Genomic DNA, 24324 nt, shown 5'->3' on the forward strand with positions numbered 1-24324 from the left:
CTCTCTTCCTGAAAAATTCCTCGCCTGCTTACAACTCCAAGCCCCAATCGCCTCATCTGCAAAAGGGGGAAGGAGAGTATAATACCTGATGACTTGCAAGGGACCTTCCAGCTGCAACAATCTGCAGTCTGTGGCCTTGAGTTTCCGTGCCCTCGCTTGCCTGGGCCCAGGAAGATCAGCAGCAGAGGCCAGCCCAGAGTGTCCCCAGTGCAGGCTGAGGTACTCACCAAGGGCCAGCCTGGAGTACAGACACCAAGGCTTTAAGGGAAGAGCATGGAAAGGATGTGGAAGAGCCTGAGTAGAGGTAAGAGTGACAAACAGCATGGTCTGGAGTAGACAAGAACCCCAAAGCCAATCTGCCTTGGCACAAGCAGAGCCCTCCAGCTGGGGCACCCTTCCCTCCTCATCCCTGCTCATCCTTGACAGCCCCTGGTATAACTCAGCTCAAATCCCCTCTCCCTGAGGAAACCTTCCTGCCGCCTCTGGACCCTCCCCTCCACAAGCCAGTTAGTGGTGGACACATCAGTCTTCCCTCTCACCTCTATGCCCACCCACCCCCATTCCTGACAGAGCCCACTTGGAGCCTCACACGCCACAGGTGTATCAAACTTTTCTTGTAATCAGATCACCAATATTACTCTGCGCAAGATGTGAGCTTCCTGCCAGGACAACACATCCTTTGCCCAGTGGGTAACCTGGTCTTTGTGTGGCGAACAAGCCAGAGGGCCTGTGATTCAGACCACGCCCCCAGCCCCTGGCCTGCACCTAACCCAGCCATCTCCTCTCACCTTCAGGATGTTGAGAAGCCAGAGACTCCTCTCTCGCCCTCCCTCACCTTCCGCCCAGGGACGTTATGAGAATTAATGGGATAACAGATGAAGTGCCTCCAAGGAAACGGGCTACATAAATCCAAAGTGTTGTTATTAAATTCCAAATTTAGCCCTCGGGATCAGTGAGACATGACAGATCTGGGCTGGGAGCAATCCCAGCTGGTGGACAGGAAGTCCCCATAAAATCAGAAGCCACAATATACAGGCTCTGGGGGTCAAAAAAAAAAAACCCTAAAAAAATCCCCCAGGCTTACACCTTGCAGAAGGCCCAAAGAGCCTCTATAGCAATCCCACAAAGTAAGCAGATAGACTCTGCTTTTACACCAGCAGTGATAGGAAGCTCACTACTCCCCAAGTCAGCTCCTGTCCTCTTCCATTAGCTCTGGGTTTCAAAAACTTCCTCCCGTCCAGCCACACCAGTGTGCCATATTTTCCACACTCTGAGACAAATCTCACCCTTTTCCCACATGATAGCCCTTGACCAATAATACCTATCTCTGCTCGTTTCCAGCTAAATACCTCCAGACCTTTCAAACAGGCCTCATAAGCCATCACTGGAAGGCAGGCTAACTACCATTCTGATACTCTTTTCTGAACAAGCTCCACTTCACGGCTACCAAAAATAACATAACCCCAAGGAGAGGTCCAACAGGACAGGGCAAAAGAGGACTCACTGTTCCTTCACTCTAGGTGCCCACTTCCTATGGAGCAGCTGGAGGCAACAATTTGTGCTTTTTTTAGCATCCAAATCACACCATGAAATCATGTAATCTCCACTTAAGTTTCAGGCCATAATCCCTGCCACACATCTATCTAGCTAGTTATGGCCCCGAAGGACCCCAGAAATGACACCCAAGCTGGGTGGGTGGGCCTCTGGGGAGCAGAGAACCACAGCACAGAAATGAATGCAGCCCTTGGAGCCAACACTGACCTAAATTCAAGGCCCAGCTCTGCCACTTACTGAACAACCTTCAGCAAACGACTAAAATCCTGAGTTTCAATTTGTTTCTGAGATGAGGACAATAATGTTCCCCTTGCAGAAGTCTGGTGAGGACACAAGAGAATATATACAACGTGCCTAGCACACTGAGTAGTAGGTACTCAATAAAAGGCATGGTTGTTATATTCAAAGTCTCACGGGAGCCCTGACAAAAGTTTCCAAGGACAGAAAACCCAGGAAGTGACAACATAGTCCACTGAGTTTCAGTGGGTGCCAGTACAATTCAATAAGGAAAGAATAATCTTTTCAACAAGTGGTGCTAGAACAAATGAGTAGTCACATGAAAAAGAATGAAGTCAGACCCCTTCCTCACACCATCTATAAAAATTAACTCCAAATAGATCATAGACCTAAATGTAAAAGCTAAAACTATTAAACCTGTAGAAGAAACCATAGGAGTAAATCTTCATGACCTCTTGGTTAAGCAATGGTTTGTTAGATTTAACATCAAAAACACAAGCGACAAAAGAAAAAACAGATAACCATCAAAATTTAAAACATTTGCCTTTTAAAGGGCACCATCAGGAGTGCCTGGCTGGCACAGTTGGTAGACTGTGTGTGTGGCTTTTGATCTCAGGGCTGTGAGTTTGAGCCCCACGTTGGGAATAGGGTTTACTTAAAAATAAAATATTTTAATTTTAAAAAAAGATAATAATACAGAACACCATTAGAAAGTGAAAAGACAACCCACAGAATGGGAAAAAATATTTGCAAACCATTTACCGGATAAGACTTGTATCTAGAATACATGAACACTTACAGCAATAAAAAGACAATCCAATTTTAAAATGAGCGAAAGACTTTCTAAAGACATATAAACAGCCAATAAGCACATGAAAAGATGCTCAACACCACTAGTTACTAGGAAATGCAAATCAGAACCATACTGAGTTACCACTTCACACCTACTTACATGGCTAAAACCAAAGGTACAGATAATAGGTAAGTGTTGACAAGGATGTAGAGAAATTAGAACTCTCATACACTGCTGGCAGGAATATAAAATGGTGCTGCCTCCGTGGAAAATAGTTGGGGAGTACCTCAAATGTTAAACAGAGTTACCATGTGATCCAGCAATCCACTCCTAGGTATATATCCAGAGAAATGAAAATGTGTGTCCACACAAAAACTTGCACATAAATGCTCACAGCACCAGAATTATTCATAACAGCCAAAAAGTAGAAACAATTCAAATGTCCTTCAACTGAAGAACAAACTATGGCACAACCACACAATGGAATAGTATTTGACAATGAAAAGGAATGAAGTACCGCTACATGGTACAACATGGATGAACCTTGAGAACATCACGCTCAGTGAGAGAAGCCAGTCACAAAGTCATGCTCATGATATGATTCCATTTACATAAAATGTCCAGAAGAGGCTCATCCCCAGAGACTTTAAAGCAGATGAGTGGTTGTCAGGGGCTGGGAGAGGGAGAATGGGGAGAGACTGCTAATGGGTAAGAGATTTCTTTTTTGGAGTGATAACATTCTCTGTGAATATACTAAAAATAATTGAGTTGTACACTTTATAAGGTGAATTTTATGGCATGTAAATTATCTCAGTAAAGCTGTATTTTTTAAAAAGGAATGAAGTATTGACACGTGCTACAATACGAAGCCTGAAAACATGTTAAGTGAAAGAACCAGTCACAAAAAGATCACGTATTGTATAATTCCATTTATAGGAAATGAAAATGTCCAGAACAGGCAAATCTATAAAGAGAGAAAGTAGGGGCACCTGGGTGGCTCAGTCAGTTAAGGGTCTGCCTTCGGTTCAGGTCATGATCCCAGGGCCCCATGTCGGGCTCCTCGCTTAGCAGGGAGCCTGCTTCTCCCTCTCCCTCTGCTGCTCTCCCTGTTGCGTGCTCTTGCTCGCTTGCTCTCTCTCTGACAAATAAATAAGATCTTCAAAAAAAAAAAAAGAGAGCGAGAGAGCAAAAGTAGACTAGTGGTTACCCAGGGTTGGGAAGTAGAGGTGGGGGAAACAGTGCATGACTGCTAAGGAGCACAGGGTTTCTTTCTGGCATGATGCAAGTGTTCAAAAACTAGGTGGTGGTGATTAGGTGCTAGATTCTGTGAATATACTGAAGCCCACTGAATTATACACTTTAAAAGGATGACTATTATGGTATATGAATTATGAATAAAGCAGTTTTTAAAAAGAAAGTTTTTTTTTTTTAAGCGGCAACATGGGGTGGTCTGGGAGTGATACGGAGAAAAGGCAGAAGTCTTAGCAACATGGGGGCGGCTGCTGTGGACACATCAGCAGCCCTCTCTCCTCACCTCCTCTCAGCAAGTGCTCCCTCTGCCCCCGTTAAGCGGAGACGGGGCTCCATGAGCTAGCAGGACCAGGGAGGGACCTGTCCTGAGTGGGCCAGTCAGTGTCACATTCCTGGGAAGTGGTAAGTAGGATGCAGGGTCTAATTAATGGTGCTGGATGCCTGGAATGGGAAGCAATGGGAAGGCCAGCTGTGAGAAAGAAAGGAGAGCATAAAAAGCTGCCTGCAAAGAGAGAGCAGGAGTGGACTCAAAGAAGGGGAAGGAAGGAGGAGGGAAGGGCTGATTTGTACTGGAATACTTTCCCAGTACCAATAGCAGGGAGGCCGCCAGCACTACCTACACCTTGGTTGTTAAACACCTCTCAGCTTTCCAGTAAATTCCTTTTGCTTGAGAGGCTCCTGTTCAAAGAGTCCCCATGAAGCACCCATTTTCTTCTTCCTGCCATGGCAGAGACTGGTAGTTGTCCCCCAGAACCATTCTCCCCACCTTTCCCCCGGCTAGAGCTAGTCTACATTTCCCAGCCCTCTTGCAATTAGGTATGCCAGGAGACTGAGTCCCAGCCAATGAGACAGGAACAGAAATGATGTGGGTGACTTCTGGTCAGGCCGTTGTGGAGAATGGGTGCCTCTCCTCCACCTTTTCCCCATTCTGCCAGGCAGATGCAGGTGACCATGAGGCCCTAAAGATGACAAAGGCACAAAATAGGATGAGCACGGGTTCCTGACTCACCACCTGCAGAGGAGAGCTTCCCGCTTACCTGGAATACCCCCACCGTAATTGGCAACCATTTACCGAATGGAGCCAATACTGTGAATAGCAAAGCAGAGGAAATGTCTGGGTCTTCGTGACACTGTTGATCTGCTGCATCAATCAACCCTGAACACCTCTCTGCATCTAGATGGCTTCTTATGTAAGCAAATAAATGTCCTCATTGTTCAAGGCAGTTTAAGTGGAGCTCTCAGTGTTTTGCCGCTGAAGGCCTCTTACCTAATAACACCATCTAAAACCAAAGACAAAGCCAGCTCAGAGAGCAGCAGCGGTAGACATCGCAACTCTTAGCTTCTCAGGGAACACTTGTCTACCAGTGACACTCTGCAAGACAGCAGAGGGCAATGAGATGAACAGCATGGAAAAGTGCCCCCACACAACACTGCAGTGCTTTGTAACCTTAAAAATGAAGGAAAATGGTATTGAGAAAACTGGACAGCCACTTGCAAAAGAATAAAACTGGACCTCTATCTTACACTGTGCACTTAGACAAAAATCAACTCAAAGTGAATTAAAGATTTGATGGTAAGACCTGAAACCATAAAACTCCTAGAAGAAAACCTAAGGGGTAAGCTCCTCGATATTGGTCTTGGCAATGATTTTTTGGACTTGACACCAAAAGCAAAAGCAACAAAAGCAAAAATAAACAAGTGGAACTACAACAAATTAAAAAGCTCTGCACAGGGCACCTGGTCGGCTCAGGTCATGATCTCTAGGTCCTGTGATAGAGCCCCATGTCAGGCTCCCAGCTCAGCGGGGAGTCTGCTTCTCTCTCTCCCTCTGCCTCTCCCCCTGCTCGTATTCTCTCTAATGAATAAATAAAGTCTTAAAAAAAAAAAAAAAGACAAGAGGTAAGTGTTGGCAAGGATATGGAGAAAAGGGAACTCTGTGCACTGTTGGTGGGAATGCAAATTGCTGCAGCCAGCCTGGAAAAAAGTATGGAGGTTCCTTAAAAACCTAAAAATAGAACTACCCTATGATCCAGCAATCCCATTCACGGGTATGTATCCAAAGGAAATGAAATTACTTTCTTGAAGCAGTATCCACCCTCCCATGTTCACTGAAGCATTATTTACAGTAGCTAAGGCATGGGAACAACTTAAGTGCCCGTGGACAGATGAATGAATAAAGACAGTGTGGAAGACACAATACACACACACACTGGAATATTATTCAGCCATTAAAAAAAGGAGGAAATCTTGCCATTTGTGACAACATGGATGGAGCTTGAGGGCATTATGGTGACATTAGAGCAAGAAAATACTGTATGATCGCACCTATATGTGGAATCTAAAAAAAACCCCGAACTCACAGAAAGAGAAAAGACTGGTGGTTACCAGAGGCAGGGGGTAGGGAGTAGAGGAAACGGGTGAAGGTGGTCAAAAGGTACAAACTTCCAGTTATAAGAGAACTATGCCCTGGGGATGTCATGGACAGCATGGTGACTATAATTAACAATACTTTGTGTATTTGCAAGTTGCTAAGAGGGGTTTTAAAAGTCCTCATCACAAGAAAAAGAAAACTTTTAACTAGAGGTGAAGGATTTTAGCTCAACTTACTGTGGTGACCATTTCACAATATATACATATACCAAATATAGTGCTGGACACCTTAAACTAATCCTATGTTAGATGTCAGTATTAACTCAATATAATGGGGAAGTGAGAACCATCTAAGGGTGGAATTTTTTTTTTTTTAAAGGAGGAGGAAGAAATGACTCCTGAGTAGCAAACGGCTCATTTAGGCTCATTCTATTGTTGGAAGTGAGCTCAAGGTGAAAAGGCCCAAAACTCAGTCCTCTGCCCACCACTGATGAGCTGTGGGACTTGGGGAAAGTCACTCTGTGCCTCCATGGCCTCATGCATAAACAGAAGAAAATGCAGTGCTACCTGCCTACAAAATGGAGGTGCCAGATCAACTAAAGAACTTTCCTCCTCCAAGGAGGCCTGCTGGAAAGATGCATTTTAAGACCTTTCCTCCACCAACAAGAGATGCAGTTCAATGGTGTCTGCCTATGAGCTGACAATTTCTAACCAAACTATCATCCTAGAGGATGGGAGCCAGCACAGGGCCGGACCCAGAGCCTCCCTTGACTCCCCCATGGCTCTGTGACATGAAGGTCTACAGCCGTCTGAAAACACAATTCCAGAGACTAACTGCCCAGGCACAGCAGCTCAGCACAGTGAGCTGTAGTAAGCCTGTCCCTGGATTAATGAGATGAATGCTGAAGCCCCCTCCACTGTCACAGCCCCTCCCTCCGAGGCAATGTATATTCGGAATACACACTGCAGCTGAGAACAGGGTGTAAATCTTTCCTTCTTCCAAGAAATGCAGAATAGAAATCTATAGCAAATCCTTAATGTCTAGAGATCTGTACTTTTTTAAAAATTCAATTTGATAAGTTCCATCTTACTGCCTTGCACCAAGTCCCTGGCAAGGCTTACTTAAATGGATACAGGAGATGGATGTCTTACAGCAGGGCTTACAGCTGCCCTGCAATCCAAGCTCCTTGAGTAGGACAAGTCTGTCTCCTCGGTTCGAAGATAGGTCTCATGACCCAGCACTCTTGGCATCCCACCCAAACCATTCAAGAACTAGATAGAGGCATCGCACTATAGGGAGAACACTGAACCAGAATTGGGCCACTAGGGTTCGAGTGTTCTTTCTCCCAAATGAATTGCAAGCCCCTTGGCTGGGGCAGCTTACAAAGGAGGAATGTTATTTGCACTGGATCTGCAGAGACATTGCAGCACGGATGGGTAGACATCGCCATGCGCATGTGAACAGCAGAAAGCCCTGCAGGTTCAGCTTCCCTACGAGGGCCGAATCCTATAAACAAGATTACCACCCCCATTAGACCTTCTCCGAGAAGAAAGAGTGACCTCTCCAGTTGATGTGGCATCAGGCTTTTTTCATGCTTCCGCAAGGATAGCAGCCAGAACAACAAAGCAGGCAGCATCCAAGCCTGTGCCCACAGTGCCCCCTCGTGGGAGTCTGTGTGGCTCATCAGACCTCTTCATGCCACCAAAGCAAAGGCCACTGATTGGAGCAGTCCATAGCACCACCCTTCCTTGTCTCCACAGCCGTCCCCTCTGGAATGTCCTCCCCTTCCCCTAACTCAGTGAGTGGTTCTCAAACTTCAACCTGCATCAGAATGGCCTGGAGAACTTGTTAAAACACAGGTTGCTGGGAACCCACCCAGTTTCTGATTCAGTAGTTCTGGGGTGGTGCCCAAGATTTCGCATTTCTAACAAGTTCTCAGGTGATGCGGACACAGCCCGTTTGGACCCACTGCCTCTGCTAATCTCTCTGCACCCATCAAGGCTCAGCACAACTTCTAGCTCTTTGAGATGTTCCACAAATGTCCCCAGGCTTATCATACAATGTCAAAGCTATGTAACTTTGATCAAGTTCCTTAAGCTCTTTGAGCCTCAGTCTCATCTGTAAAATGTGGATATTAGTAACTCCCTCATAGAGTAGTTATAAAGGGCAAATGAGATACACGTATCCCCCCCTCAGAAAACCTACATTAGCACCTGTTTCTACTAACCAAAGAAATCCAAAGAGGATTTTCACTTTTGCAGGAAATAAAGCGAAAATAGCATTTGGTTTGTTTTGCAGCGCTCCCTGAGCAACAAGAAGCACCACAAGCCCCTGGCCCCGAAATACACTCAGCATCTCAGCATCAAGACGCCATAGCTGTGAATGGTATTGTGAGCACCTGTGCTTTATCTCGATGTACGTTGGGCATCCATTACCAAGATGTTTTCTAAGATGCATCCTAAGCCTGAGAGGTTATTTTCTGGGTCTGAGAACACTCCAAAATTTTCCCATATAAACCAATAATTCAGTTCTTCACTTTACACCTTTTCAGGTTCTGAAAGGTTTCACAGGATCACTCTACTTTCAAATAGCTGGGAAAACCTAGAATTCATGCAACAGGCTTCCTGGCACATAAAAAACAATAAATATCAGCTCTTCTGCCATTATTTTATTAGCAGTAACACTAGTAATATTACTGTTCATCTGCCAGCTTCTTGAGGACAGGGACCATTTCTCCTACTCAACAGTTCTCAGAGGCAGAAGGGACCTCAGGGACCCATGAGTCCAAAATACCCCTAACGTAGTTCACCAGGAGAGGCACCTAGGAAGTTGTCACAACCTCAGACGCTTGGCTGCCACCCAGAACTCACTCGGGAAATTGGGGCAGGAAGTCTGGGCATTTGTATTCTTAACAAGCCCCCAGATGCCAAGTTTGGGAACTACTCATCCAGTCCTGTACCTCATCTAGACACAGGGAAATGGGAGGCTCAGAAAAGTCCCTTGCCATCCATAGCCTCAGGTGGCTAGAGGCTGAGCAAGGATCAGAAACCGGGTCTCTGGATTCTAATCTAGTCCTCTTCCATCAAGCTAGATGGCATGGATGCCATCTCTTCAACCCCTAGCCTCTGGCACAAATCCTTGCTCCAGCATGCACGATGAACAGTCCAACAGCTTAAGTATTCCCCATGCAGAGGAATTCAGCATGTGACAAGGACACTCAATCCAGTAGTTTTTATTCAACCAAAATATCGAACAAGAAAAACCCTTAGCCTGGCATATGAGATCCTCTGTAACTTGCTCCCTTGCTGGCCTCTCTAGTCTCATTTTCCTCAGGACCTTACTTGTACCCTAACCCTCAACCAGACTGTGGACAGTTATCCTGGGGGGTGTCACTTCCACAACGTCTGGCCTACCAGAAGCTCAAGGGGTAGTGGATACAGAAGGACGAATGAAAGCCTGGAGGTGTGTTCACTCACTGGACCCACACCGCCCGCAGAGTTCCAGAACTCAGGAAGGCCTCTACTTTGCCCGCACAAATAAATCAAGCATCATACCTGTGTCCTTAGAGCCAAACTGAAGTCTACTTTTGAAATGGAGTTTCTGGTACCAGAATGCATTGTGCAAAACTGCTGGAAGCCACCAAAGTCACCAGAGATCTTTCATCTCACCTACCAGCACTCTGTTCCCACCCTCCCCAACTCATCCCCACTTGTACCCCAGGAGAAGGACTGGGCTCACTTCACCCCACAGCTGCTACTTGTTCCCACCTCCCTGCATTCTCTTCTAGCTTTCACCACCCTAGATCAGAAAACCCTGCTCCTGTGCATCCGGATCAGATTGTCCACTGGTGATATTCCCTCATAAGCCTTCCAAGACCCGGTCAACCTGCAGATTCTCTTGCCTCTGGATTTCTATCATGTAATCACGGTGAGGAACGAGGCCATGAGACTGCAGTGAGTTGTTTAACCCCCTGAGCTTTGAAGGACGAGATATAGTTCATTCATCTCTCCAAGTCCCCCACAGGGACCAGGGTGCACAGCAGCTCAGTCAACAGGAAATTCAGTTGGCCATCTACCACTTCAATTATCCCATGGCAATGGGTACCTTGTTGAGCACACAGTGGGTATACGAATGAGTCTTGCTCACCTTTAACCTTAACATACCCTACAGACAACAGCTGCTCAATTAGTATTTGATTGAACAAAGGCACAGGGATAAAGACCCTGGAGTCAGACAATTGTGCCGTACTCCCAGCCCCACTACTTGCAGAAGTTCTTAACTGCTCTAAACTCTATGTGGGTCCAGTGAGATCTCTTAGGATTATTGTGCAGACTAAAGGAGATAATTGTTTATACAGAATTTAGAACAGTACTTGCCTTGGCGCCAAGAGTATGACCTATTAAGATGCTGTCTTTAAAAAGAACCCAAAATAACTTGTCAGGGAACAAAGGAAGAGCAGAGCATTGCTAAAACTGCTTGGGCACATGCAGCTAACTGTAAATGCAACTTGGGTGCAGTGGTAAGGCAAGAGGCCAAGAAGCACCCCAGTATTCATGGAGACTGTAAAACCACCCCCTTCAGAATCACCTCTAGCTTCTTTTTGCCACTCTTCAAAGATCCCTGCTTCCCCTCATGAATCCACAGCCTCCCACCAGTGCCAAATTAAGGAAAGGAAGGTGCTCTCCCTACCTGTTGACTCAGCTTAGTAAAGTCAACCTTGCATTTTTACAAAGGCTCTTTCAAAAACTGTTGACAGCGGAGCATGGTCTGGTTACTGTCAGGGCCGACAACGCTGGATCTTTAAGATTCCTCAAGTTCAACAGCAGACTATACACAATTTAAAACGAGTTTCTACGAGTCCTTCCTATCACACATCGCTTAGCACTAGTTTCCAAACTGTTCTCACAGATGCTCCATCATTTGAGCCTCAAAATAGCCTCTTCAGTCCTGTCAGCAAGAGCAGGCACCCTTGGGTACCCCAATTTAAAGAAGTTAACACATGGGCACCTGGGTGGCTCAGTTGGGCATCCGATTCTTGGTTTCGGCTCAGGTCATGATCTCAGTCAGTCATGAGATTGAGCCCTGCATTGGGCTCTCTGCTCAGCAGGGAGCCTGCTTGAGATTCTCTCTCCTCCCTTTGCCCCTCCCCTGAGACCTCCCCCCGCCTTGAGCATGTGCTCACACTCTCTCTAAAATAAATAAATCTTTAAAAAGCTAACCAAGAGCACCTGGGTGGCTCAGTCGGTTGAGCGTCTGCCTTTGGCTCAGGTCATGATCCTGGGATCCTGGGATGGAGCCGTGCATCCAGTTCCTTGCTCAGCGGGGAGTCTGCTTGTCCTTCTCCCTGCCACTCCCCCTGCTTCTCTTGCTGTCAAATAATTAAAAAAAAAAAAAAAGCTACTCTAATCAGCTGACCAAGTGACTTGCCCAGACACCTAGCTGGACCAAATGGAAGAATCCTGCAGAAGGGACACAAAACCAGAGTGCAGGTAGAGGTCGCAAGCTAGCTGTAGCTGAGGCCGTGGTGGAGGCCATGGTAGATTGCACAACACCTATCTTTAAAGCAGGTACCCAAGCATCTAACCTTGCCAACTACCATCATGCAGGAAGGTGAGGTGCTGTCGCTGCCTGATACTTAAAGAGGCTGGAAATCTGGATCTTTATGTATAATTTGTCCAGTTTCAAAAATGTTGTGCCTGTGCAGGAGCTTACAGACAAGACTACCGGTTAGTTGACTTGGCTCCAATAGCCCAGCCTAGGCAGCTCCCCTGGAAAACCAAGCTCAGCCAGTTAATCATAACTCCCTTCCCCCAGAGAGGCTACACTGGCTGAATGACTGCCAACTCTGCCCTCCCTGAGCACATCCCAACAGAAAAGCTTCTTCATCTTGTGACTGCTATCAACCTTTACCTCCACTCTGGCTCGCCACAGCTGTGCCCTCCATCTTCACATCAGTTCCTAGTACCCCATTCCCAAAGCCACCTCCTACCCTTAATTTTGCTTCCGTTAGCTCTGCTCCTGAACTTTCCAAACCCTCCCCCAGCTCCCATTCACCTGTGCCCTATCCCGAGCCAGCCCAGGTGTCACCTCTCCCTTCTCTTCAGCTCGTTGCCCCTGCACGCTGCTCACCAGTCCTATGCTGCCTCACCCTCGCTGCCACAGGAACCCCATTTCCTTCTGCAACGTTTGCCACCAGGCACGAATGGTCTCTGCACTGCCTAGTTGAAAAATCCCCCACTTTACGTTACCGGTTAGCCATTTTGGTGAAAACTGACACTAGCAGTCCTGAATCCCCCACTCCTCCACACTCTCCTGCTAGTACAGCCAGGCTTATGTCCTGGCCCTAGCAAGGGAAACCACAGGGCCATGGGTTCCACAAACCCAATAGCACAGCCTGAGCTTAGCTCCAAGTGAAGCAACTACACCCACCATCAGCAGGTCTCAGCCAGCAGGTCCAGCCCTCACATCCCTGCTCTCTGGTCTGCACGTCCTTCTTCAGTCAAGGCCTCTCATCATGTTCTCCAAAACATGCAACCATTCCTTCCACCACCCTCTCATGCCTTCTGCTATCACGATTCTTGCTTCTTCCTGAATCCCCTGTCTACCCAACCAAGCAGGTCTTTCACTCCTTGACAACTTCCTGAGGTTTCTCTGGTGATTTTAATCCACTTACATGGTTCCTAATCATATTTATAAGCTTGACTCCCAGATGGACCCATGTATCCTACACCAACTTTGGGGGAAAATGGAATCCAAAACCCTTAAGCCATTAATGCCTCTTCACCCCATTCCCAAATACGCAAGCTCTCCAACTCCTACACTTTCTAACCCTCTCAAAAAGGCACCCCAACCCTCAAAGTAACCCTAAAACAACTTCTCCTCAAATCTCTCAAAACCAGGGCACCTGGGTGGCTCAGTCGGTTAAGCATCTGCCTTTGGCTCAGGTCATGATCCCAGGGTCCTGGGATCGAGTCCCCGCATCAGGCTCCCTGCTCAGCGGGAAGCCTGCTTCTCCCTCTCCCTCTGCTACTCCCCCTGCTGTTCTCTCTCTCAAATAATAAATAAAATCTTAAAAAAAATCTCTCAAAGCCACACAATTGATCAATAACCCACAGCTCAGGTCCACAACCCTGATGCCTTAAAAAACCAAACTCAGAACTAGCATCCAGCATAGAAAAAGTAACACTACATAACCCTCCATGTTTCACCAAAAGCATATAGATCTACCAAGCAATTACACACTACATCCAAATATTCATTATACTAACCCCTTTCAAATTCCCCACTCATAATACACCATTCACTTATCCCATAAGCACAAACCTACAATGCACAGATGATTTTGGCAGATCCTGTTTACTTCGTGATAAATGAGTATGTGCTCTAATAATATTCTACTGAGGCAATAATTTTTCAGTAATAAGAACGATATCAGGTTCTAGGAAGACCAAAAGGAATTCAGATTTCAAGTGTGTCTTTCAGATACTGACCAACTAGACTTACGGCAGGTATTAACAATGAGCACACCAGACTGGCACTATATGCTCTCGTGTTGCTGGTACCCCACACCCACATCTTTGTGCTACTAAAAGGAACGACAATCATACCAAGTTTTCACTAAAAGCGTACTGGAACATGTGAACTTGGGCAGCAATCTAAATCTGCTCTACAGCAGAGTAATTTCATAACGCTCCCAGTAAACTTCATATACATTTCAAACAACCAGACACGTTAACATTCTTAGTTTATTGATCCTCTCATGAAAAATCTGCACAACCAGATAAAGCCACTGCAGCATCTTTACTCCTTCTGTGAAACAAAGAAAAGGAAAAATTTAGTTAGTGAACCACCTTTAAAACTCTTAAAAATTAAAATTTAAAATCTTCAGCAAACTCCAAAATTAATGACACTCATGCAAAACAAGTATTAGTGACCTAAAATGTTAAGTTTGTGATCATAACACAATGAGAGCATCAAGAAATAAAACTTGCAAACATTCACATTAGAAATGGAATAAAGAATTAAGTATTACTGTTTTAAAAACAAAACCATGTCACTACCGGTATCTAAAAAGCTACGATTCTTGAAAGCATTTGTAAATCAACTTCTAAAACTACTTCACATGCAAAAACAAACACAAAAAACAAAACTATTTCACATGCTCTAGACTTTCGAATTACTGTTATCAGTAAAGCCTAATGATCCACATGAAAAGCTTGAATTATACCTGTTGTCCAATCTCCAGCTCACTGAATCAGTGGCAGGGAAGGGAGAAAGGAGGGAAGAAGGAAAAGAAATATTTCATTAATAGTCCCTTTTCAAACTCCAACATAATCTGCATTTACATGCATGCAATCAAATACCTTAAAAATAACTGTTTTCTTTTTAATTGTATACAAAGCGCTCTTGAGACACACTCATTTTTATTCTTCCCAATTTGGAGAATACCTCATGTGATTAGTATGGTTCTTATGTAAACAAAGTGGCATGATGGTTTCACAATGAGGAGATCATCATGCCAACAGCAGTGCCAATCCAGGCTACCACTGCCTACGCATACATGAAGTACACATACCTGACCCTCAGCCCTCCTCCTCTGCTCAGCAACATCATGCTGGGCACACAAGCACCATCAAAAGACCCGGGAATCATCCCACACTAGAGTCTAACCTCAAAGAGAGAGTTCTAAATGATCAAGCAAGTCTTTTAAAACCTGTCTCAGCTCAATACATTAAAAGCTACTGTTCACAGCCACCAAAAGTAGTGCAAATTAGTTTTTTAAAAGGCAGAACTGGGCTGAAATGAAAATGCTTCAAGCGCTCTTTAAACAAGAGACTGTTTATTCCTTAATTTAAAACAACTCTATTGTACCCAAAAGGTAAGAGCAAATACCAATTCCAACATCCAAACAAGAACAGTTAAAAGTAACATTAGTAAGCCTGGCTATTTTGAGCCAAAGAATACTTGTGCTTATTTACGCATTCATTTCCCAGCCAGTTTTCCAGAGCTATGCTAGTGAAATGCACCAGTGCAACCTGAAGCAGGAATAGTGATGGCTCAGGTCCCCAGAGGGAGCCCCTCCACACGTCACCGGCGAACACTAACGAGCACAAACATATGGAGCCCAAAGACTGAATGAAGACAAGAATGGGTTAAACATCCTTGGTTCTAGATCAGTCCACTGACTGAATCTTTTTTGCAACCTTGGCAACTTCTGTTGATAGGTATAAGCCTCACAAACAGGGAGCAGTTCTAAGCAGCAAGTAGTTCCTCTGGCAGTTCATCCATTACTAGAACTCCGTGGCTGGAAAGACCATGTAATTGGAGGCCTGGGCAGGCATACCAGATTTACTGCCTGGCAGGGAGTCACTGTTAGAGGAAGCACACAGGGGTAGTGACTAGCAGTGTTTCAAAACCCTACGAACCCCCAACCCCTCTACTAAGCCCACCTTACATGCTGGTTTAGGCTGCTCAAATGTGCAAAAATGTATTTAACATGGGGTAGTAGACCATTCTGACTAAAAACTTATGAAAAAAGCATATTTATCAGAGGCTTTGGTGTGAATATACAATTACCTTGGAACTTTTTCAATTGAAAGAAAAATGGACATCAGATGAAAAATTAGAGATCAATAAAAAACAATGTAACGGTAAAAGGCAGCTTTGATTGAACACTTCCTGAACAGAGACTTTGCCAGATTTCCTACACCAGTTTATTACCAGAGCTGCCAAAGAAATCGACCAGTCCCCGGGGTCCCCAAGGGAAAGACTGCTGATGACAAAATGAGGCCCCTTCCCAAGCCCTGTGTTAACTAAAGCCGTTTCCTGGGTATGTAACTCTGGGACACAGCATTTCCCAAGTACAAGTTAAAAGATGCCTACTCAGTAGAGTACCCACCTTCCTCCACCAGGTCACTTCGCAACATAACATGCATTTTTGAATTTCCAAAATAAACGTGATTAAAAGTTTCTCTCCCTTCCTCATAATATGCCATTTTAAAACAAATATAAGAGATCATACTACGTAAAACTCTTGTTGTCCAAAAGCCAACATGCAAAGCATCAAAGCAAACTCAGTGAAGGTGATGCATCCCCACACCGTGCTCACAATCTCAGTACCTGCTAGACACTTCATTTCTGATGAACAAGAAATCCAAGAAAGTAGAGGGAAAAGGCAAAAAAAAAAAAAAAGTTCACAGAACACTTGATTATTTGTTAATTTAACAACCCAACACCTTAATTCCATTCAACTATTATTTACAGTTAGCTAGCAAAGCTGGTAAAAAGCTGCTTATCATTAAAATCACTTAAGTCTTGGCTAACTGGAGAGGAAAGCAAGTGAGATCCCAACTGCCTCTCCAGCATGCCAGGGAAACACGGGCCACATTGATTCAACTGCTTCTTAAACAAGTTATCTGTTTTAAGCAAGTAAGTTTAATCTTCCCCTTTAACAGTCCAAACCAATTCGCAGTAAAATGGACACTTTTCCTGACAGGGCTTCCAAGGTGCCCACTAGGATCACTGAACCGATGTGGCCCCTGTGTTGTGCTGATCTGTGAGCTGACAAAGGGTGGGCAAAGCTACTCTAGTGAGGTGTTAAGATACTACATCATGTAGCGTCTCAAAACACGTTACCTTCTGTAATCCAGAAGAAGTGGGAAAAGAAAAAACATTAAAAAAAGGTTATTAAAAAACAAATCCCTCCTTTCTAGAAACTAAAGACCTGCAACGACATTTCTGTATTCTCCTTGATGAACAATACCTTTTTGCCAGCACCAACATTGGCTTTTGCAGTCCCCCTGACTTTCTTCATTCTGTTCTTGCGTTCCTTTCGCTGTTTTCTTGATGTCTTTTTCTTCTCATACAGGCCATGCTAAAGGAAAAAGGAGTACCTTTTAAGTGACTTGCAAACATCAACTCAGCATTAACTAATCTGGGAGGGACCATAACCAAGTCAGGTAGCTCAAGAAATGCAGCTTCCCAAATCAAAATTGTTTCAAGTACATTTAACAATACTTGTTTCTACTAAAACAAGAAAGGTAATCCAATTGAGACACAATATGTACAAATCAGTGGCACAGTACTCAGATGTGCTCTCAAGACTCCAACCTACTCATCTTCACTCTGCCCATTTTTGCACTTGCCGTTCCTGCTGCCCAGACTGCTCCCAAATCTTCACACAGATCTCAGCTTAAAGGTCACCTCCTCAGCAAGGCCTCTCAGACCACCCAACTAAAGAGCGCAGCATCTGTCTACCACACCACCATGATTTCCCTCACAGGTGTTCTACTGGAAGACTTATCTGATGGCAGTGAAGAAGAGTTAGAGAAAAACACAAGTAGTACTTCAAAATAACAATCTGCAGCTTATGATCTAGAATCTAAGGGAGCTTGCTCAGCTCGTTGCTGTAGTTCACTCTAGTGCTTGTCACTCAGGAAATGATCAAACTCAGACTTTTAGAATTAAGGATCTCAACTGGGTGCCAACCCTTCCAAACCCATCCCCCTATTTCCAGCTCCTATCTCCACAAGTACTACATTACTTGTCCTTCTAGACCCAGCTCAAAGGTCACCTCCTCAAAAGCTGCAGACCCCATTACTGAAGCCCTGTACTCTATCTGTACATTTATCAAAAAACCTTCTCTCTTAACCACTTTAGTTCCTTAAGTCTGAGGGCTGTCCCTCCCCAGTCTGCTTGCTCTTGCTCATTCCACTGCACCCACAACACAATGCTGTTAAAAAACAGTCTTCAGCAGCTGTTGAACAATGAGAACACCTACTCTTGCAAGTCTGTGTTTGGGTTCATTTTTCTTTGCATAATCCAAGGAATCATATATCATGCCAAAGCCGGTTGTCTTGCCACCACCAAAATGGGTTCTGAATCCAAACACAAATATGACATCTGGTGTGGTCTTGTACATTTTGGCTAGTTTTTCCCGAATTTCTGTCTTAGGTACTGTTGCCTTTCCGGGGTGAAGAACATCAATGACCTAAAAAGAAGTAACAGATATTAGTGCTTATTATTACAAAATGAGTCTTTTGAAGCGACAAACAATGAAACTTTGATGTGCCCTTCCTTACCATCTGTTTCCGCTGAAGTAGTCGGTTAGTCATGAACTTCCTGGTCCGGATAGTTACTGTGTCGTTCTAAAAACACACATAATGCACTAGTTAATGATCCACTCAACCTCTTCTTGAGCCTGCTGAGATTTTTCCAAGATACAGCACTGCCAATGGGTACCCACGAGCCATAAGTGGACAACTCATAAACATGAAGTCCCATTTAAGATGCAGTTCTGCAGCTGCAGGCGCCACATTTCAAATGTTGAAGAACCACATGAGCTAGTTGCGGGAATGCTTCCATGAAAAGAAAAACCCACACACTCCAGTGCCTAACTCCTAAGACACGTCTAACACGCTCAGTACTAAGAGAACGCACTCCAAAGCTTTCTGGAATCTTCACTTTGCTGTGGGCATCACTTTGGAGCAGGGTTTCTCAATCTCAACACTACTACTCTGGTCCCACTACTTCTCTGCGGGGACTAACCACTAGACACCAGTAGCACCCCCAACTCCAGTTTTGATCAAAAATGCCTCCAGATTTTGCACTGTCCCCTTAGGGGCAATTAAAAAAAAAAAAAAAACACCCTCACGTAAGAACCCTTTCTGTGGATTAAAACTACTTCGACCTGCACAGACCTTTAGTCTCAACTACGTTTGTAACACCCTCACAAGTTTGACACAAACGCTGCCACTATCTGCATGTCAACTACCAGTCTTGCACGGCCAATTTTACACCCCACAAGAAAACCTACTCCCTTCTAAATGGCCCAACAGCTTTTACACAAGTAACCACCGAGGAACGTGGCCATTCAGCATGCTTACACTAAAAAGAAATTTTACCCAAAAAGGAGACAAAGCAGAGGCCTTCGTGGCAACGACTGGTGGCTAGATTTCAAAACCACACCAAAGTAAGTTGACTTGAACAGTCCTCAACTCTTGAAAAGACTGGAGGGAAGAGGGGCCTTGCAGATAAGGTCGAATTAGAAATAGGTGCTGAGCCTTTACTGACAGAGCTCACTCCTCATGTACTTAAGGCAAGCTTTCTGGAGGCCTCCCTTTCCAGGGCCTCGGTTTCCGCACAGTACAAGAGGTTCCGTACGGCTCACAATGTTTTAGCTTACACATGCGAACAGCTTCACTCGCCACGACTCGCCCGGGCGCCGCCGGCACCCACTTCACCTCCTGGGTTGCCATCACCTCCAAGCCGCCTATCCCAAACTGAGAACGCAGGTGAGATGGGTCTCACCCCACCCCGCCCAATCCACTAGGCTCCACGAAGCCGACAAACGCAGCAGGCGCCCTCGCAGTCCCCAGGCCCTGGACTCTGAAGCCCGACGTGCCCGGGTCCGCGGCACAGCCCGGACTTCCCACCGACGGCTCCGGGGCTCTCGGCAACCAGCCTCCGTCAGACACAACCAAAAAAAGAGCGACGGGACTTCGGGCGGCCGTAGCACAAACGGCAGGACCCGGGGACGAAGGATGGCTCAGATACGCGCCGGATAACTGCATGGGTCTGGGGAGACTCACCATGATGGCGGCCAAGCTTCAAGCAGCCGGGGAGGAAAAGAGAGCCACTCTCCGCCGGCCAATCATATCAATGCGCACGGAAGGCCCCCGAGCGCCGCCGGCGAGGGGGCGTGGCCAGGCCCGCGAGGGCGGCCGCACCAATGCCGGACTGAAAGTGCCTAAGGCCCGCCCCCAGGGAGCTCCCGCGGACTAGATTTACGCGAGCACATGTTCAATTTCAGTTCAATTCGTTGTCCTGAATATCCCGTACTTAGAATTATGGTAAATCGAATTACAGTTTAGGAGATCCTGTCGACCAGCCTCTTCATTTTATAACGAGGGAAACTGCAGAAACCCGACTCAAAACCTTTGTTATTTCAACTACACAAAACTGACCGTTTTAGGTTATTGCTAAGTATTGCTTTTTTTTTTTTTTTTTTTGAGTCTCTGGTAATTTTCTGTATGAAAAATAAAAAATTCTTCCTTTGTGTTTTTCTGAAAATCTTAGTCCTTACCCTCACAAATGAGCTTTTATCAGTGTTTGATCCATAAATTTGTTAGTTGTTTAAAGTGACGGGGTCATGCAAAAATAAAGAACATACGTGCATGTTCAAAAAGAGACATTAGGACCTCTAAAGGTCAGTGTGGCAAAGGAGACAACGGTGCAGGCTTTGAGGATAGCTTTTCTACATTTTTCAGAATAACAATACTTAATATTCATTGAGTGACTGCTATGTGCCTGTTACATTCTAATTACTTTCACACTCATTTTGCCATTTGACCTCCCCGCTAACTCTAAGAAGTAAGGTACTGATTACTTACCCCCTTTACAAGATGGGTAAACTAAGACACAATGAGACTAAATAACATTCTCAAGGTCACACAACTTTAGGTGGTGGTACCCAGGGAGGCACCGTGGTTCCAGAACCTTGCTTCTAACCTCTATATGATAAAAGCCACTCGTCGAATCGTGTTAGTATTGTCTACATTATTCCAAAGGGATTTTAAGTGATTAGCTGCTGAAATAAGTAAAGTCTGATTTGCTTTGCTTTTTGTCTGTTACATTTGTGTTTTGCTAATGACGATGCATGGAGTTTGAATAGCATCCCTTCTTAAAACTCAAAGGAGTTGAACCACTTGATTTGGTTCTGTCTAGAGTGTCTCACAAATAGTAAAGAAGTTTCAGGCTCTGTAGCACTAGATCCTACAGTAGTGTGGTTTCCTTGGTAGTATCATGTGCTGAGATGTCACGCTAGGATCACCTCCCACAGGTTGTCACAGACTGTGGGCAAGCAGTTTATTTCCTCAATACATTAATGATCTTCAATTCTTATTCTCCCCTCATCTTGTTTCCCTTGCTCACCATGACTGACTTTTCGCAGATTTACAGCTTCTGTTTTTGTTATCAATAATATAAGTTTAATTCATTTTTCATTTTTAAGGTTTTTGCTTATTTATTGAGAGAGAGAGAGAGCATGAAAGGGAGGAGGGTCAGGGAGAAGCAGATCCCCTGCTGAGCAGGGAGCCCTTTGCGGGACTCGATCCTGAGACTCCAGGATCATGACCTTAGCCGAAGGCAGTCGCTTAACCAACTGAGCCACCCAGGCTCCCCCTTTTCTTTTTTAAAGTAACTTTGTAAATTGCATGCATGGCCGTGTTTCTGACCTCTTTATTTCCTTTGGTGGTCTTCCAGTTTGCACCTCTGTTCCCTGGGCAGGTTCATTTTAGTCTTCCCCTTTACTTAAAAAAATCAGAGGGTCTTAATTAAGATGGTATTGATGTTGATAATGACGATTTTCCATTTTATGCAGTTTTTGTCCCTCTGATTGCCTAAACGTTCTGACGCAAGGCGTTGCAATCACTCCGCAGGGGTCACATGACCTGGAGAAACGAACCGCTAAAGGGCTTTTGAAATTACAGAACAGGCCCCGGTGCTGTTTCAAAGAGGTGCCGCAAGATGGCAGTGTAGGGAGAAGGCAGAAAGCGCCCTGTCCGAAGCCCTCTCTTGACTGACAGACGCGCCGGCGAGTAGCGGAAGAGGAAGCGACCACGTGGGGCGCTCTACGGTGGCCGACAGGATGCCGCCGAGGTGTTAGCAACGAGGCGAGAAGCCCCCTCGGGAGGTACGGCGAGCTACGTTTCTCTAGTCTAGCTCCCGGAGTATCGAGGAGGGTACCCCGGCAGCCGTCACCATGGTGAAGGAACAGTTCCGAGAGACGGATGTCGCCAAGAAAATGTAAGGAGGAGCAAGAATGGCCAAAGGGTGGAGAAATGAAGGGCAGGGGGTGCGGGGTCAGGGGTCCCGGGTCTCGAAGAGTCCATTGGAAGGGGAGGGCCAGGAGTCAGCGGAAGGTGTGGGCAAAGATCAGAAGTATCAGGGTAGGTCAAAGAAAATTGGTCAGGCAGAGGGCAGTCCAGCACCTGGGGGACTGCAGGCCGGGGGTGGTCCCTGGGCTTGGGATGTGACGTGAGCCGTGGCGATGCGCGCACCGTGGACCTACGCACGAGTCCTCCCGAGGTCATACGATGGCCTCTTCCGGCCAATCTTTTTTGCCACTGCAGCGTGGGGAGCAATCTGGGGCGGGGAATGTGTCTAATTCTGGTTTTGCTGCAGAGCATGTAACACGGAGGCAGTGTTTGCTGACTGAAAGGATAGAGTTTCCAGTTAGAAAGCTATACCACTGGGCGATGTGTAGCAGTCTCAGAAATGAGGCTGCTCTTCTGGACCTTCTCCTTCAGAGCTTATTTATCAGGCCGTGGCCTCCCCTTAGAGCTTACACGGGAAAAATGAACCAATCATTCTTGTAACAGACGCTTAACTGAGGAAGGTGTTGTGTGCTAGGCCCAGGCATAAGCCTTAGGGCTAGGACACGAATAAGACCTTACTGCCTCTTCTAGTTGGAGAAGATAGACAAGTCAGTGTTGACAAGTGCAAGGACAAGCGTAGGTATAGTTATTCTCAGAACACCTAATGAGAAAGAGATTCGAGCAGAAGAATGCAGACCAAACAGCCTTTAAGGAGCATACTGGAGGGAGAAAGGGGTGATGAGAAGAAAGCAGGAGATCTGAAGCGGTGTTCCAGAATTATCTTGGCACCTTTGTGCCAAGGAACCTCTGAAGCGTTTTAAGCAGGGGAGTGTCTTGATAAAAGAGTTCTCCTTTTCTGGAAGGTCTCTTGATTCTTGGGGGACAGAATAAGAGGGAGTCCTTGGATGCCACTGCAGGGGTCCACGCAGGGGATGATGATGTCCTGTGGTAGTGTCATTGGAGAGATGGATTTCAGAGCGGTTTAGGGTGTAAAATTGACAGGAGTAGTAGGAACGAGAGAAGGGAGAAATGAGATTGACACAGAGAATTTCTTGCTTGGGCAGTTGTTTGGATGGTTGCCATTCATGGGGAACAAGTGTCTTACCTGGAGGAATCCTTGCAGGTGATCTCTCCATATTCACCCCGGCCCCTCCTGCCCACCCCAAACCCCACCCATATTCAGATGTAATCTGTTCTCACAAAGCAGCCCAAGACAGCCTGTTAAGATGCAAATTAGATTTCTGACTCTTCAGTTTAAAACCTTCCAGCCGCTTTCTATTGCACTAACATGTAAATTCTATACCAATGTTCCCAAGCCCAGCATGACCTGACCCCGTACGCCGCACTGGCTTCATCTTGTACCATTAGCTTTCTGCACTCTATTATACTGACTTGGTTGGTTGGTTCTTGAATGCCAAGCTTGTGCTGGCTCTGGGACCCTTGCCCTAATGATTCTCTATTTCAAATGCTGCATCTCCATCCCATCTTAAAGCTGGCTCCCTCTTACTCAGAATTCAGCTTCAGTGTCAGTTTTACACAGGGGCTTTCTGACCCCAGAACGTAGTTTCCTCAGACTCTCTACCACTTCATCTCATTTTCATTCTCTGTATCTGTTCACTTTTGTGTATGTATTTGCTTACTGTCTGTCTTGCCCACCCTGAACTGTGAGCTCCATGTTGGCAGGGACCTTGTCTGTCTCATCTAATCTGTATCCGCAGCTCCTCAAGATGGTGCCTGGCACACAGTAAGTCCCCAGTTTGCTGGTCAGATGATTGAAGGAGCAGATTTGGGGACGAAAGTGTCGGGTTCTGTTTTAGATGTTTCGAGTTTGAGGTGCCTGTGCAGTTGCGCGGAACAGGTGTCTAGACAGCCTCCCGCGGAGTAGCAGTAGCTGGTCTAAAGATGGGGATTACATGGACGTTAACATATACCTGAGTGACACAATCACTCAGGAGGGATGCCTAGAATGAAAAGAAGGGGTTGAGGGTCGCATCCCTAGGTGAGGAGAGATCAGAATATGTAAGGGATGGAGTAGAAGAAGCAACCACAAAAGAAGGAACAGATGGCACGGGGACACATAGAGAGTATGTGGTGTCCCCAAGGCTGTAAGAGGAAAATATTTCAGGATAAGGGGGAAGGCGGAGTTAACATCCAGCACTGCAGAGTGGTAAGATGAGCACATTCTTACCAGGATTTAGCAAGCAGGTGGGCTCGGTGACCTTGGTGAACACCATTCATTTGAT

General features: G+C 45.7%; 2 protein-coding genes across 3 annotated transcripts in view; one reads left to right on the forward strand and one right to left on the reverse strand.

Moving 5' to 3' along the window:
• Positions 1 to 13937: 13937 nt before the first annotated feature.
• Positions 13938 to 19876, reverse strand: RPS24 (ribosomal protein S24). 2 transcript variants are annotated; one of them, XM_036089771.2, is made up of 7 exons: positions 19796 to 19872; positions 18287 to 18352; positions 17986 to 18195; positions 16969 to 17079; positions 16326 to 16343; positions 14434 to 14455; positions 13938 to 14015 (listed from the first exon to the last, which is right to left on the reverse strand). In XM_036089771.2, exons 1-5 carry the CDS (start codon positions 19796 to 19798, stop codon positions 16338 to 16340), a joined length of 396 nt encoding a protein of 131 aa, XP_035945664.1. In that variant the 5' UTR covers positions 19799 to 19872; the 3' UTR covers positions 13938 to 14015; positions 14434 to 14455; positions 16326 to 16337. The 2 variants fall into 2 exon arrangements, with proteins under 2 accessions (XP_035945664.1, XP_035945663.2); XM_036089770.2 differs by lacking the exons at positions 13938 to 14015; positions 14434 to 14455; positions 16326 to 16343 and adding an exon at positions 16374 to 16844 and having other exon boundaries at positions 19796 to 19876.
• A 1929-nt stretch (positions 19877 to 21805) lies between these two features.
• The window catches only part of POLR3A (RNA polymerase III subunit A), a 49106-nt gene continuing 46587 nt past the window's right edge, over positions 21806 to 24324 (forward strand). Inside the window, exon 1 of the mRNA XM_036089838.2 lies at positions 21806 to 22010. Within this exon, the coding sequence (XP_035945731.1) occupies positions 21967 to 22010 (44 nt within the window). The 5' untranslated portion in view covers positions 21806 to 21966. The remainder of the gene's footprint in view (positions 22011 to 24324) is intronic.

The sequence above is a fragment of the Halichoerus grypus genome, chromosome 7 (assembly GCF_964656455.1).
Source record: "Halichoerus grypus chromosome 7, mHalGry1.hap1.1, whole genome shotgun sequence".
Classification (NCBI taxonomy): domain Eukaryota; kingdom Metazoa; phylum Chordata; class Mammalia; order Carnivora; family Phocidae; genus Halichoerus; species Halichoerus grypus.

Coding starts and splice junctions, on each gene's coding strand:
- RPS24 (XM_036089770.2), bottom strand. Junction 18,196..18,286: donor TACTTCAGCGGAAACAGATG/GTAAGGAAGGGC, acceptor ACTTCTTTTTAG/GTCATTGATGTTCTTCACCC. Junction 16,845..16,968: donor ATGTTGGTGCTGGCAAAAAG/GTATTGTTCATC, acceptor TCTGGATTACAG/AAGGTAACGTGTTTTGAGAC.